This window comes from Argiope bruennichi, chromosome 9 (genome assembly GCF_947563725.1).
Source record: "Argiope bruennichi chromosome 9, qqArgBrue1.1, whole genome shotgun sequence".
NCBI classification, from domain to species: Eukaryota; Metazoa; Arthropoda; class Arachnida; order Araneae; family Araneidae; genus Argiope; species Argiope bruennichi.
The window spans coordinates 58,538,641-58,555,049 of record NC_079159.1 but is presented as its reverse complement, the minus strand read 5'-3'; the positions used below and the strand labels follow the sequence as shown (position 1 = coordinate 58,555,049).

Below are 16,409 nucleotides of genomic sequence, written 5' to 3'. Positions count from 1 at the left end.
GGAATTAAATATATATATATATATATATATATATTGTGCAAATGGAATACTTTGAAATATTATATTCTAAACATATAGGCGATAAAAATGTCTTAAAAATATTTCATAACGAAAATAGAATTTATAATGTAATGATTTAAAATTAGACAATTTCTACTGATTTAAAAAATTGTATACCTGAAACAATTACTGAGCCAAATATCAAATTTTCTGGATATTTTTTATTGAGAATTGCGCTTCTGAAAAAAGAGAAGGGGGTGGGGAATTCGCCTGAAAATTGACTAATATCTTCTCAGCACAAAATTAAGAATAATAGACACTGCTATTCTGTGTTGTGGCTTATTGCACCCGGTCGACAGTAACATCAAACCAGGTCAAAACATCAATTTCTGATGGAATTTATCCTGCTCAGTCTGCTGGCGCCATTTATCGGTAGAATATAGAACTAAAGTAAACTTTTAAAGAAATGACATTTATTTTTAATTCAACTTTTTCAAAAAATGCTTTACTCCAATAAATAAAAAGTTTTGAAAAAAATCAGATTTAAAAAGTAAGCTGAAATAGATAAATTCATTCTATCACACGTTACTTAAATTATTAAATTAAGTATTAGTTATAATTAATAATTTTTATATTTAATACTAACTAATAATTTTTAATTAATAATATGATTGAAATAACATATATTTAAAACAAATATTTAAAAATAACAAGAGCAAAATTATTTTTTATTCAAAAAATCGTAGATTATGCATCTTTAATCTATATTTAAATAATTATTTTTATTTTTTTTTAAATTTCCTTCATTATTTAGCATTTCCTAATATCAATTTATTTTTTCTTTAAATAAATAAAGGGTAAGCTTGAACATTTTATTAAGAATCGGATTTTTTTTTTAATCAGTGCAAAGAATCAAAATCGAGATATGAAAAATATAATGTATCCACGAAATCTGACTATTTCAGGTAAAGCACATAAAAAATAATAATAAGCTATTATATCGTTAAATTCATGATTCACAGTAGTATCCTAACAACCATGATAAATGCAAAATTTATAATATGGTTTTAACATCATTGAACAATATTATAAAATATTCGTTATTCAATAAAAAACTTGTTCCGATTAATTTTTGGTATAATATCTCAAATCAATGAATTATTAAGCTATAACTTATATTTTTGAAATAAAATTTTTCTTTATCAATGCTTTCAGAAATTTCCGTAACTTTTGATTATTGTTTTATATTTACAATATTGAGTACACGGTTTTCAGTATCTACCATTATTCACAATATTGATCAATATTTGTTAAATAGTGTGCAGTATTTTGATGCTTCTGGGAATGGATATGGATAGTATGGATACTTCTTATCTGTTTACCAAAAAATGAAATGGTCGATGATTAAGATATATACAGATAGATAGATGAAATAGAAACCATCCAAAGAAAAAGCGAATGTGGAAATAAAGATTTAAAAAATTATTATTCACATCTAGAAAGTATCAAAGCAAACCATCGTCAATGTCTACTTAGTTTTCAATGTTGTGTCATCACAATTTTTGAGCCTATGACTTTTTCCACTAACGAAAGATTTCATAGACTGATCAACGTAAACTGGAGCGCTGACTTTAAATGCAGCCTGTTCAACTTGTAACAAAGTTTTAAAATTTCAAACATATCCTTTTTTGCTCCAAAAATTTTCTCATGTGCAGAAAACAAAACCTAAAACATTTGAGAATTCTGCTTTCTTTCTCTTAGCTTTTTGATCTCAGAGATTATGCCGTAAAAAATTCTCACATACTTCCAAAAAACTTAAGACACATAAGCAGACCCGTGACACTATATTATTTTTACTCTTTTTTATAGAAAATATATAAATAAATTAAAATTCAAAGAAACTCGAGGTAAACGTGTGGAATGGCATGAATGTGTAAACAAACCTTTCAACTCAACTCAAAAGGAAATCAAAACTAGCATTTAGCTGAAAGAATCGGAGCCAGACGATGCGTAGGAGAACGAAAAATTCGGTCATGGAGCTTTGCGTGATATTTATCAACTCATCTATATTCCTCTTTGATATTATTTATGTTTCTAAAATTATATAGCTATTACAATAATTTATTTATTGCTTGTACAGACTTTTATTCCATTGACAAAGTTCTGAAATTTCGAAAATCGCGGGGAAATTTTCATTATTTTATGCACGTAGGGAGAATTTACTTGTGAATTCTGGACAGATTTGAATTCAAAATTTTTTGTTTAAGGTGTAGTAGTCATATATATAACCTTTCTTTTTAGTTGAAAATTTCTATAGTATATTAATTTAATTCCTGTATTATACTTATTCCTGTATGTATACTTGTCGATTTATTCTGTTACAATCAAACATTTTGCATTACTAGAAATTATTCTTTTTTATGTTTACTTCTTTTATTACAAAGTTTGTAAGATGAAAGCAAGTTTCTAACCCACAGTATATTGTAATATTGAAGTATTCTGTCAAAATGCATGGTTGAGATATCATGATTTTTTTTTTTTTTTCAGACATTGTACCACTTTTTCATTATATGTCTCGCTACTTTAAATTTAGTCTGTATTCATTGCTGTATCTATTATCTCATAGTAAAGGTTAAAATATTGATATACATTGATTGTGTCTTCTTTTATCTTCATACCTATCTTCTGAATTTTAATATTCATAAAAACTATTCATTTCATATAAAATATATGAATTGTAAAGCTTTTTTCAAACAATATTTCTCAAGATATTCTGTAAATATTATTTAATGAATGTGCTCTTGGTTTTAAAAATTTACGGAAATTTTGAAAATGTAATTCCCCCCCCCCCTCTTCTGCTGAATATTTTTCATTTTTTTTTTTTTTTTTCAATGACTTTTACTTTTTTTGGTATAACTTCTAAAACAAGCTTGTAGTATTTTTTGATATTTATTTCCTTTCTGAAAGCATTTATAAAATTTAAACAAATGTAGTATTTAATTAATAAAGAATTTTAATTAAAATTTCATAAGTCTTTACTAAGCAGTAAGTAGAATTTATAAAATAAAATAACTGTTGTTTTTAAAGCAGCTGGATAAAATTTTATTTATTCAAAATTTAAATACATTTATATCTGTATTCCTCTTCATTATATAAAACAATGTCATTAATAACATCTTGTAATATACATCTTGAATAAGTAAAGTTAATTGTATAAATTTACTCTATATATAGCTGTGTACCATTAACTATAACAATATGAATTTCTTTGTTAATGCTTAAGAATTATAAAATTTTATTTTATTGTAAAATACATAATAACCAATTTCGAAATTTGATATGGCAAATGGTAAATTTTGCTAATATAGTTTTTCCATTTTTATTACTTGGATAGTCTTGTACATCTGTGAATTCTGGACCATGATGCATTTTCATAAATTGTTTTAATCTATGCTTATGTATTATTTATTGTATTTATTTTATTATTTTTTTAATTAATTGTAACAAATGTTTGCTGATTAGTACTTTAAAAAGTTATTTGTCTCTGTATTGTATTAGAATTGCCACTTTTTTCTCATTAAAAAAAATTTAACTTTATTTGATAATTCTGCAATCTTTCTGAATCTTCTGATCTATAGTATACTGTCATCTATATTATTTTTAAATTAATGAATCAAGCATTTGTAAATAATACCTTTTAAATTTATTTTTTTCAACCACATAAATTTTAAAAAAAATCAGTTTCATTCATATTTCATGGTATCTTATCATCATGATATCTTATTTCGTTCATTTAGCTATGAATCATCCAGATGAATATGAGACTGTCAAAAAAGAAATCAGAAGTCTACTTATTACATTTAAAAATGGTTGCTCTCTTTTTGAATTCAAGAAACAGTACCAAATGATGATTGGCCAGGAATTACCCTTTATGCAATTTGGATTTAGAAATGAAATTGAATTCTTATATAGCATGCCTGATGTTATACAAATCAGTCCTAAAGGAAAAGACTATCACTTGATGGTTATTGCAGATATCAGCACAAAACATTTACAGAAGCTTGTTAGCAAGCAGAAATCTTTCAAGCATAATCCTGTAAGCCGTCCAAAACCCTTTCAATTAGTGGAAACACCTCCAAGATTCCGTAAGTTGCATTCTGCACAATGGGGAGCCAAAGGTAAATTATCTTCCTTTGTCCTAGATGAATGTGTCAACCTCATTTGCATATGTCATACTAGTTTGAATCTGCAAGAAATATCACTTTTATTATGAAAAAGTGCTCCAGATCTGCAAAATCCATATGTTTTATTATGACAACATGTGGATTTTTCAATTAAAAAGAATTTTTAGGAGAAATTCCACAACTAATCTTTAGGCAAATAAATAATAGCATTCTTGCATTTTGTCCTTCCTAAGAAGATGCTTATCCTAGATTATTAGAAATAGATATTTCAAGAAGTGAGAATTTTATTTTTTTAATTTTATATAATTCCTCTTTTCTTTCTTTCTTTATTTTTATGTTTAATACCTAAATAAAAAATTTTAAATCTGTTTGAAGTTATTACCAAGTTATGAGATTCACAAGAATAGAAGAGGAAGTATTTAACTTTTGCTGGAATCAAGCTAAATTATCAAATTGTCAAAGTAGGCAATTGCCTAAGAGACCTGCAACTTTGGGAGATTCCAAGGCCTTGATATTTTTCTGTTACATTTTTGAAGTATTTTATTTTTCATTTGATTTTAAAAAGGCATTGTACTTATACATATTCAATTTAAAAATCCATTACTATTTAAATTTCAGGCCATTATTTTCCCTTTAGTTGCTTGACTGAATCGCAACTCAACAATTCTGATAAATTTTGTGTTTGAGAAGCTAAAATACTTCAAAAAATTATGTAATTTTTCTTTATTATTTAAAATTGCTTTTAAATATTAGTTTTTATGTATATGGTATTAAAACCTTGAAGGTGACCTGCAATTAAATGTTCTGTAACTTTTTTTGTAATATTTTTATGCAAAAATTACTAAAATGGATATTATATTAATATCAGTAAATAATATGGAAGGAGAAAGGACCTCCCCACCCCTGCACATACAAAGCCTGCATTGCCTAAGGGCTCCTATAAAATTTAATTCTGCTCAAGAGCATGTAAATCTTACCATGTAATTCTATTCTCTTATGCTTTTCTTTTCATTTATCAACAGTGGGTCCTATATTGCCTGAGAGTAATTTTTTTGCTTTTCACCTAAAAAAAAAACCTGTCATTGAAAAAAAATTAAAGTAGTTAATATATTTGACCATAAATATCTAAGCTATTTTAAATTTGTACTGTTTTAATAAAGCATTCTTTTTATAGAGAATTCTAATTATAACTGAAAGAATTCTTTTCTCACTGGTTAATAAAACCCAAATTAATTTCAGAGTTCAGATGTGTTATATTGCTTATTTTTGAAAGCATGTTGGAAATTTAGACGTACTTTCCATCAATAGCATGGGAATAATTATGGAATTCTGATATATATAAATATGGAGCTCTGCTTCAAGGTTAGCATTTTTTTTTTTTTTTTTTCTATTTTAAAGATAAATTATTTTTATTTTACTTTTACCTATCTTGACTACTTTTATTCATTCATTGTTAATGATGTTTTATCTTTCTAAAGCATTAAAAGTTTTTGAATTTGGATTTATCACAAATTTTTTTGTAGTTTGAAAAAATTGCAAGGGGTGGGTAGAAAAAATTTTACTTTTCCTTGCATGACTCCAAAATATGTTTAATATCAAAAGTATACAAGCTACATTTCTTTAACCTTCTAAATGGTATTTGTTGATCTTTTAGTTAAGATCTAAATAGTGAATATTTAAAGTTTATGTATATGTATATACATGTATATAATATTCCATGAAATTGTTATTTTGGAATCTGAAATTTTTCACTATGAAATTTTTTTGATATATAAATAAATGCTGTTTATATTCTTGAATATGCTGGAGGAGGGGAAAGTATGACTTTTGGAAGGATTAATATTTAAAACTCGTCCTATTCCTAAAAGAGAATTTGTTTAGTATATCAAAAGCATATTTCTCATTAAATTTTAGAATCTGATTTATTATTATTATTATTATGATAAGTATTTTTATTCATTATTTTTGATATTTACAAGCCTCCATTATAAAATGGTAACAAATGGAACCATAATGCAATCATTTTGGTAAAATTTCGATAATGAATAATCAAATCTAATCAGAAAATTGCCAAATGAAATTGGAGCCATTTTTATTAATAAATATCTTTTTATTTCTGAAAAAAATATTATCATTCTGTAGAAATTTTAATTGTGAATTTTGTTTTGATTTTAATTTCATCATTTGAATTGGTGTACTAGTATTTCAAACATTTTAAGTTTTAGTTTGTTAGCTTATAAGTTGATTTTTTTTTTTTGGGGGGGGGGGTATTTTGTTTGTATTTGGTAATATATTGTAAAGGTAGAGCTTTTAGAAAGTTTTGGAAATGTCTATAATTCGAAGAAATTAAATTTGCAAATAATACAATTTTATTGATTTCTTAATAAAGCAGAGGATTTAAAAAGTTTGAATCTAAAAAAATAAATTTAAAATCTTAATTTCACTAATAGTTTCTAAATTAGTTAATTTTGAAATGTAAAGGATTTGAAAAATAAAAATTGCTATTCTCTACAGAATTTAACAGATACTTTTAATTTTTTTGTTGAATCTTTATTTCATGTAGTCAAGTTACCACCTAGAATGATAAATATTAAATTTTAGTAAATCTTAACAGTTTTTGGAGAGGTAAATCTTATTTCAATTGTGCATTTACAAATTAACTAGTATAGTTTACTATTTATTATGCCAATTCTCAAAATCTTTTGTACTGCAGCCCATAACAGGCCATAACCATTCCAGTTAGCTTGTGCTATTTTTTCCTATCCAACACCACAGATTTCTGGTCTCTGATACCCAGCAGATTGAGGTCTTTTTAACATTGTCAAGCCACATAAACTATGGCCGACCCTTTTCCTGGCACCTGTAGACGTGCTAAATTTAAATGTTTTTTGCTGGTTTGGTGTCCTCTAATCTTTGTAAGTGTCCAAACCACCTGGTATGATAAGCTTTAATGCTAGTGGGCTCTTTGAATATTTTGTATAGTTTAGGGTTGTAAAGTATTCACCATACAAAATAAGTGATCGAATCAAAGTCTTATAAATGTTGATTTTTTTGTTGTTTAGTTCAGAAATTTTGATTTAAGAATTCTTAGCTGGTAAAAACTTCTGTTTGCCACTGTAATGCAGCTATTGATTTCTGAAATTATTCCATTATTTCCATTAACTGCTCTTCCAAGGCATTTGAATTCTGTGACCTTTTTGAACTTGTAATCATTTATTTCTCAAGACATTTGAGGTTAGTTTTTCTAAACATTTGGTTTTTGCTCCATTTATTGTCAGGCTCATGTCCCTAGCAGCTGACTCAAGAGTTACAAATGTTTAAATTGTGTTCTGTTTTGTTCTGCCAATGATGTCAATACTATATGCATGTGCTAGGATATGATTAGATTAGTAAAAAAAATATATCCATTAGTATCAATCCCTGTATTTCTCATGGCGTTTTTGAGAGCAAAGCACCTTTTTTTTAAAGGTAGGCATGATAGTGCATCACCCTGTCATAATCCTTTATCAGTGTTGAAGGGTTCCGATAGTGCATTCTGTATTTTGATCCTGCATTTTAGTTATTTTAGTTTTGCTAGACCAATATAGTTAATTTTGCAGAATTCCAAGTTTGTTCATTGTATCAGGTAACTGATACTTGTGTTTCTTCTGATGCTATCATACACAGCTTTAAAATCTGTGAAAAGATTACAGGTGACTGTATTAAACTCATTTTTTTAACGATCATTCTGAAGGAATGCATTTTGATCCATAATGGATCTTTCTTGCATGAAATTACTGTGATATGGTGCAATAATTTTTGTTACAAAAGATAGTAAAATGGTTGAATAATATATTGGAAAATATTTTAAATGTGGTATTAAACAAGGTAATACCAACAGGGAATAGTTCCCACATTCCACTTTGTCTCTTTTTTTAAATATTGGGCATATAGAGCCTTTATTCCATTCAATGAACATCCTCTCCTCATCTCATGTAAAACAAATAATTTCATGTATGACTTTTATTAGCTCAGGTTTATTTTTAACGATACTGTTTAGACCTGCAAATCAGTTGCAATTAAGTTTTCCAATCACCTTCCTAATCTCACCTTTGGCAGATTAATCTTCAAGAGTAGATTAGTTAGTAATAACTTCAGGAGGTAAGTACATATTCTCATTATCATTGATGTCTCTGTATCTGTTAATTCTTTAAAGTGTTCTCTCCATCTTTCCAGTATTTCTGGTATCCAGTATGTCAGTTTTCCATCTTTTTTCTACACTTTTCCGTTGAATTCCTTTTTAATGTTAATGATCAATCAATAATACTTTTTATATTCTGTAAATTGAGTGTTTCAATATCGTTAAATTGTTCTTTTATAAACTCTATTTTTCTTCATGTGTATTTGCTTTTCTTGTTTTATCAATTCTCTGTATACATCTTCAGTATGTCTGGTATTGTGATTCTGCATCATGTTCCTATAAACCTTAATCTTTTTCTCTTCAATGGCCTTTCTCAAAATAAAAGGCAGAAAATGTGCAAATATATTGAAACTTCATCACTTTTTGCATATTTGTCTTAAAACAAAACAAAAAAAATCATTATTTATTACTTGTCTTTTTTTTTTCTTTTTTCTATAGAATTTATGTTTTTGTTCTTTTTGTGCATAAATGGAAAAAAAAGTTGAATACCACTTTTGTTTTATTATTTTTGTAGAATACTTAATGTTATTGATGTAATATTTTATAATAATTTAAAATAAACCGCAGGATATATTAGAATATAAAATATTAGGAGACTTATGTTTTTATACATTCAAAATCATTGGAATATATTTGAGTTATTCTAAACTCTTGTGGTATCTGCTTGAGTTATAATAAGTAAGAATCTTTTATTTAAATATAAAAAATTAATATAATGTTAATTTTGAATTTCTATGTTCATTTTTGAGAATCAATACTAATTACCCATTGATGTTTTGGGGAACTTTATCTTGTGATCAGTGCTATTGTATCATTCTCTGTTCATTCATATCCTGAGTAAAAATAGATGTTGCTATTCCTTTTTATGTGTATGTGCATGTTTTTTTTATTATTATTATCTATCTGTTCAAGGATTCAAGAGCTCATTTGCTGATCATGAAAACATAAGATAAAAACATCCTAGCTAATTTAACCTTTTAGCAATGCATTTGATTTTAACCTATAGCTTTTGTGTAGTTTTTACTGTTTTGAAAAAAAGAACAATGAACATAAAATGCTTTTGTGCTTATTTTAGACAAATCAAGACTCAAACAATTGCCTCCAAAAGGAAATTATGGTTGTTTTAAGCAGAAAATGGATTGTTTGGATGACTTTGACTTAAGTAGAAGCAAAAATCCAGAAGCACGCAGAAGCTCTGAAAAAATGAAAAATTATCCAATAGAAGTAAATATATGGATGTTTTTTTTTTTATGGTATGACAATATTACTATTAATTATTGCTATTGGTATATTTCATAACTCAGGTTTTAATAAAATTATGTATAATTGGCATAAAAAAAGTTTTTTACTTGAAATTTAAACTAACTTAAACTTTGCATGTGCTAATTTCCTTTTTTTTTTTTTAAATTTTTTACTGTCCTTATTAGTCAGAATCATTCTGAATAATAAGTCTGTTTTGTTTTGGCATTTATCTTATATTTAAAATATAATTTTGATTTAATGCAGAAAATTGCATACAGCACAGTTCAAATCACAACTTGAAATATGAATGAATTTAGATGTTTACAACTAGGCCATGTAATTTTTTTTTCCTTTGTAGCCATTTAATACTTCAAGTGATATGCCTATTATTCAATAATATAAATGGCAGATAATAATAATATAAATGATAATCATATAAATGACAGAAATATGCTAATGTAATTTGTAATTTATATGCTATATTTATAATAAAATGACACCATTTTTTTTTTTAATTTAATACCATATTATTCTTAGCAACCTACTGAGAATCCTTCCTAATAATTCAGAAGGAAAACTTTGGTTATCTGTTTTATTCTAAACTTTAATTGAGAGTTTATTACTATCAAGCACTAAGTAATTAATTTGCAAATATCTATTTCTTTAAAGAATTTTCACTGCATACATTAAATTAATAATTTAGAAATTTGATTCTGTTTTGCAGTTTGTTCAAACAAAGTCAAAATATGTTCCATGTGAGCTGTGTCTATGGCCCAGCCTATAACTTTCAAAAGATATTTCTCATCAGTATTTATGTTTGGCAATTACTTTTGTGAATCAAAATTTAATAGAAAAATACATTTTAAAAAAACTTTGATTTACTTTAAATAATGACGAAAATAATATTTGTGATCTTGGATTAATTGAAACTATTACTTTCAGTTTTTTCCACCCAAAGCTGTTTCTCCACTTAGTCAGTACAATCAACAGAGACTCCCCGCTCAATTAGTTTTGGGTTCATTTTTTCCTGCATATGTTGCTACAATCCTCAACCCAAGCCATATGTATATTCAATTAGGAGATGTGGAGCAGGCTCTCAGTGATATGAATCATTCCCTTGAGTAAATTGACTTTTTATGTTTTACATAAATTATTTATAAAGCCATTAAGCTGTTTTGTGAAGATGCAAACCTATTTACTCCTCTTGTAACTCTTAAAATAAATTTAACGAAGAAGAATGTATATGAAGCATTTGTATTTGTAGCTTTCTTAATTACATTTTGAATTATTAATTTCTTTTATAGGAAATTTTATTCTGACCCTGAAAGTAGAGTTTTCATGATGAAAAATGTTCATATATTGCCTGGATCTATTGGCGTTGCTCAGTGGCCTTTAGACATGCATTGGTATCGCATAAAAGTGATGTCCTTAGAAACAAATGAATCAGTTAAAGTAAGAGTAAATTGTTAATGGTGATCTTTCTGTTATTTATTACCATTACATGATTTATTGATGAAACTTTGCTATATTATTGATTTCTACTCATCTTTTTAGAAAGGTTAAGTGTTCAATGAAGTATAAAAAATAGATTTCATAAAATACATTTTTATTAGTGTACTTAAAAGAAGAAATATTGTTTGAACTAATTATTTTCCATTTTCTGACCTAAATTTGTAATGTATCATTATATGAATATGTAACATTTTTGCAGATGTCAGGCCTACAAGAAAACAAATTTGGGATTTAACTTCAAATCATTTTTCCGTGAGAGAGAGCATGATTTATACATGGGATAACCATTGAAACACGTCTGTCTGCATTGGACACGAGAAAATGTATGAGAGGTTTTTCTCTCAGCATTTTACTGAGAGATTTTTATGGGAATTTCTTTGGCACATTTCGATTCAGAAAAGGGAATATTGAGTATCATTGGAAGAAATATGCCATGGGCATTAGGGATTTTTGTCCTTTCTCTTGCATTAGGAAAACTGTATAATCCGCATTTTTTTTAAGTGTATGTTAAAATTGATTAAATAAAAAAAAAATGGGATTTGAGACAGGAAAAAAAAAGAAAATTCTAGAATAAATTAGTATGGGTTAATTTAAGATTTTAAAAAAAATAGGAAATTAAATTGGACTTAGATTAAGATATACATGATTGAATCTTCATCAAAAATGCATGATTTTGCAGAATTTCATAACTAAGTACATCAGGAAGTGCATAAAAAATCAATTATTAACTTCCATGCTCACAAACAGAAAATAAGTCAAGTTAGATTAAAAGAAAGTGTGAAAATTTACTGACTGCATTTGTTTCTAAAGTTTTCAATTATCTTGGTCTTGTATACCTATAAAATTCTTCACATGGTATATTATCCCAAACATGAATTCCTTTATTTTCAAGACAAATATTCTTATATGTGTTCTTATATTATTCATTTACTAGTCTATAAATTTTAAAGAGATTTTAATCTTGTAAAAAAGGATTAAATACTGGTCTCTTAGAATAATTGTGTATAAATGCTTAATGTATAAATTAATAAGATATATTGCAATAAGAGCTTTTCCATGGTTATATATTTATAAATATAGGGGAATTTTTAAAGAAAGATAAAATATTTTATAACATATCTAAACATTTTATTAGCTAGTTTTAAATATCAATGCATTTTTTAAGAACTTATTGCTTAATAAGTAATTCATTCTTTAGGTGTTCTTCGTAGATTATGGCACCGTGGATATCATTTCCAAAACTCTTCTGAGATATATCAGGTAAAAATTAGTCTTATAGTTATAGCTTTTTTTTTAATACAGAGATTGATGGTTAAAGCGCATAATCCATTCAAAGCCAATATTTATAACCCATATTAGTTGTTAACTAATCAATATAATTTGTTTAATGAAAACTTACTATTTTGTTCTAGAAACCCATATAATTTCTGAAATTGATAATTTCTTATATAATTATTCATGGAATCAAAAATTGCAAAAGAGAATAAAACTTAAAACTGCATATTGAGTAGTATAAAATTAAACCTCTTCCCCCCCCCCCCCCCAATCAAACGTTTATGAGATTCTTTCCATTAACTGACTATATCTATGCTTTGTAATAATTAAAAATTAGAACTGTTTCTATTTTTCAAAAATATTAGTAATATAATGCATGAAATTTATTTCCATATTACCCTTCACTTTCATTGTCAACCACAGTTGTTACAATAGTTCTTATTAACACTTTATAAAAAAAAGTTTTTTTGTCTTCATGTGTAACACTTACCCTACTTTGAGTCTTGTATTGGAATTTTATCGTTATGGAGCTTTTTTTTTTCCCTTGATGAAATCTAGGGTATTTTTTTATTTGGTTTCTATAATAAAAGTATTTTTTTCACCAAATCATGAATTTACATTATTCCTTAGTTAGATGACCGTTTAGTAAGCAGTATTCTAATTTGCACTTAGAAATTTAAAAAATTGACTTTCCTGGGAAATGGATATTTTATTTACTTTTAAAACAAGCACCTAGCAAAGTTCTTTCACTTTTAAACTTAATCATTCAGAACCTTAAATATTTACAAGAATTACTATTAATATTATTTAACTAAGTGGCCAGTCATACTCCTGAAACCTTTGTAAAAGATTTTTAATCAGTTAATACAAACTTCATGTCAATTCCAACTCAAACTAAACTGAGGACTTATAAATAAAAACTGAATAACAGATATAAATATCAGCTTTTCAAAATTGTGATCACAGTCTTATTATTAAATAATCTGTTTCAATTGGAAGAAACAAAACTGAAATTATTTCCCTTCCTCAAATTAACAGATATTTCTATGTCCAATTACATAGCATGATTAGTCATGCTATGTAATAACTAATCAGTTTTATGTCACTTTTAGCCAAAAATGAACCTATATGTAATTACATAAGCTTAATGCAAAAAGAAAAAAAAATGAAAATTGATATTTTTATACATCCTTCCTTTTCCAAACTGCTTATTCAATTTATATGTTTTATAATGTCTACACTCGCATTGTTGTATTTTTATTTATAATGGATATTTGGCTTTTTCTGTGTTAAATAATTTATCGAATATTTACAGCTTTTCTTACTTATTCCAGATTTCTTTAGAAATCATTGATAATATTATATCATTCTAGAGCAAAGCCAATTCATCTGAATTTGGTCTAGTTCTTATTCTAAACCATTTTTATTATATTCACTCTAAATTTTTAAGAATAATTTGTTTATTGATCCTTTTTACAGTTTTTTGAAAATATTTTTTGGTAATTTTCTTGGTATTTTTCATTTAAATTGGTTCTTTTGTCATAAAATCATTTTCATATTCCATCATGAGTACTTCCCTATTATTTTCATTTACTTCCAATTGTAATTGGCCAGTAATGTCAGTTTCATTCATAATTGCTGGCACATAATCTTCTGCAATTGCTGTCTGTTATCCAGGATGAGCATAGCTTCTTCCCTTAGACAAAATTAAAATGTTGGATGAGCCTGAGCTATTAAAAAATATTGAAAAATATTCTTTCTCTAAGAAAACTTAATATATTCTTTTTAAAAAAATGTTAATGTTTGCCTTAAGGAGAACTTATTTAAATGCACCATTAAAACTGTTTGCAAGTCTGCCATTATTTGAAATATGCTGTAATTTCTTAATGGATTGATTAAATAATAAAGTATTGTCTGCAAGCAAAAATTAGCAATAGATAAAAATCTTATCAGTAACTTATTCCCAATATTTTCATGGTATTTTGTTTAATAGCAGCAATGCTTTCAATAATAATTCATCTTAAACTTAATAATTTATATTATTTTTTTAATATATATATTTGAACCATGCTTTGTCAATCAAACTCCACATTACTAGTCATATTTCTTTAATTGTTTCTTTTGGTGCTAATTGGCATATATTGTTTCTGTAGTATTATCTAGACAATGGTGTTATGTCAAATAATGCTTTTCTAATCTTGTGTTTTAATGTAAATATGGTTCTGAATGTGCATATAAAATAAATTTGTCTCATCACAAGCTGAACATTTGTTATTGTTAAAAGTGTTGGAAGATACTTCCGATATATGCGAGAATATTATCCCTTTATTTTTGTAATGGATTTCTGATATTTGCAACTGGTCTTCATAATTTTTTTTTATTTGCATTAGCAGGCTCATGCCATATAAATAATGGCAAGTTTCCAAAGGTATAACATATATGGAAATGCAATTTATTTTTTCCCAGATCAACCGTGAATTCCGAAACTCATAGGAGAAGTGTAAAATGTTTCTTTTTCACTTGATTAAAAAAATTTCCATGCTTCCTTTGAATAATAGTTTTATTAGGTAAATCTTTTCATGTTTGTTTCTTTTAATCAACTTAACCATAATCTTTCTCCAACCCCATAAATGACTTATATTTTCTTCATATATAATGTTGCTTCTTTAGTTACTTAGGCCTTCTTAAATATATCAATTTTAGTAGTCTATCTAGCTTTCTAGCTAGCTTTTAGTAGTCTTGTTCTTTCTCTTTGTATAATGCTTCTTATTCCTTTTTTTTTTTTTAATATGTCATTCCAAAATTGTTTTCTCTACTTCTGCTGCATACTGATTTATTAACTTATATTTCGTTTTCATGGCTAAACTTAATGCAGTCTATTGTCCTTCTTTTGTTTTGTCTAACAAATAAATATGTACTTCCAAAATTCTTAATTTTTCAACTGATATATACGATAACAGATTGTGAAGCCAAAGTATTGACATTTTGAAAAAAAAAAATCTTATAGTTTTTAAGATAATATGAGGAAATCAAAAGTAATCTCTATTATATATATATATATATATATATATATATATATATATATATATTAATTATTTTTAAAATCTTTATATATTTTTTTTAATTATTTCTGCCATTTTTGAATAATTTTTCTAAAAATAAAAGAGAAAGAAAAAAATCAGTTTAATTTTATTTCAGTTATCTTAATTTTAATATTTTTAACCTAGCTTAAAGGGAATTTATTTTAATATGTGCTTTAAATTAAGTTGGGTACTAAGAAGTCAAGCAAATTTACTTAGTTAATATGCTTGAACTAAATATATGTTTATCATAATTATTTATTAATCTATAAATATTCGTTTTCCCTTTAAATTAATATTAAAAAAGATTAATCCATTAATTAACTCGCATCTCTACAATTTTAATTTATTTGTCAATATTAAAAGAAGTGCTTATTTCTCTTCATGGGTTTCTTTTCTTTTTAGAGAGGATTTTTTCAATTTTCCTGCTCAAGCCATGAAGGCCTCCTTAGCTTATGTAAAGTCACCTAGAGGTGTATGTATTAAAAAGATAATTAATAACAGCTTAGTGTGTGTGTGTTTGTGTATAATTTCTTGAACTGAATTTCCCTTGATGTTTTACCTTTTGTATTTTTCAGTTCAACATTTGGAGTCAGAAAGCAACCGAGAGAATTTTGGAATTAAGTTTAGATGAGTCTGTCAGAGCTAAAGTAGAAGATATAGAAGTATAAATTAATTTTTACTTTTCTCTTCATGCTTAAAACAGTTTTTATTATCTGTATCTTTGATTTATTAGTTCATTATAATTTAGTAATTTTGTTTATAAGATCTTCTCTTCTTCTATAATATCTATATATTGGTTTGCAGTTACTTGTTAATTAGAATTCTAAAAAGTAACCTGGCCATTACTTCCACTCAGAATTGCTCATGATGTTTCTGTGAGCATATGTTATATTCCATAAAGTTTTGGTAAAGTGGCAAAGTCAGGTTGTAAGC

General features: G+C 26.2%; 1 protein-coding gene across 2 annotated transcripts in view; it reads left to right on the top strand.

The window, feature by feature from the left end:
• Nucleotides 1–1,990: 1,990 nt before the first annotated feature.
• The window catches only part of LOC129983569 (tudor domain-containing protein 5-like), a 55,933-nt gene continuing 41,514 nt past the window's right edge, over nucleotides 1,991–16,409 (top strand). Inside the window, exons 1-9 of one of the 2 annotated variants that reach the window (XM_056093095.1) lie at nucleotides 1,991–2,267; nucleotides 3,798–4,178; nucleotides 5,424–5,546; nucleotides 9,440–9,588; nucleotides 10,549–10,727; nucleotides 10,911–11,058; nucleotides 12,317–12,378; nucleotides 15,879–15,948; nucleotides 16,052–16,138. In XM_056093095.1, the coding sequence (XP_055949070.1) occupies nucleotides 9,499–9,588; nucleotides 10,549–10,727; nucleotides 10,911–11,058; nucleotides 12,317–12,378; nucleotides 15,879–15,948; nucleotides 16,052–16,138 (636 nt within the window). In that variant the 5' untranslated portion in view covers nucleotides 1,991–2,267; nucleotides 3,798–4,178; nucleotides 5,424–5,546; nucleotides 9,440–9,498. The remainder of the gene's footprint in view (nucleotides 2,268–3,797; nucleotides 4,179–5,423; nucleotides 5,547–9,439; nucleotides 9,589–10,548; nucleotides 10,728–10,910; nucleotides 11,059–12,316; nucleotides 12,379–15,878; nucleotides 15,949–16,051; nucleotides 16,139–16,409) is intronic. The other variant, XM_056093094.1, reaches the window with a different exon arrangement.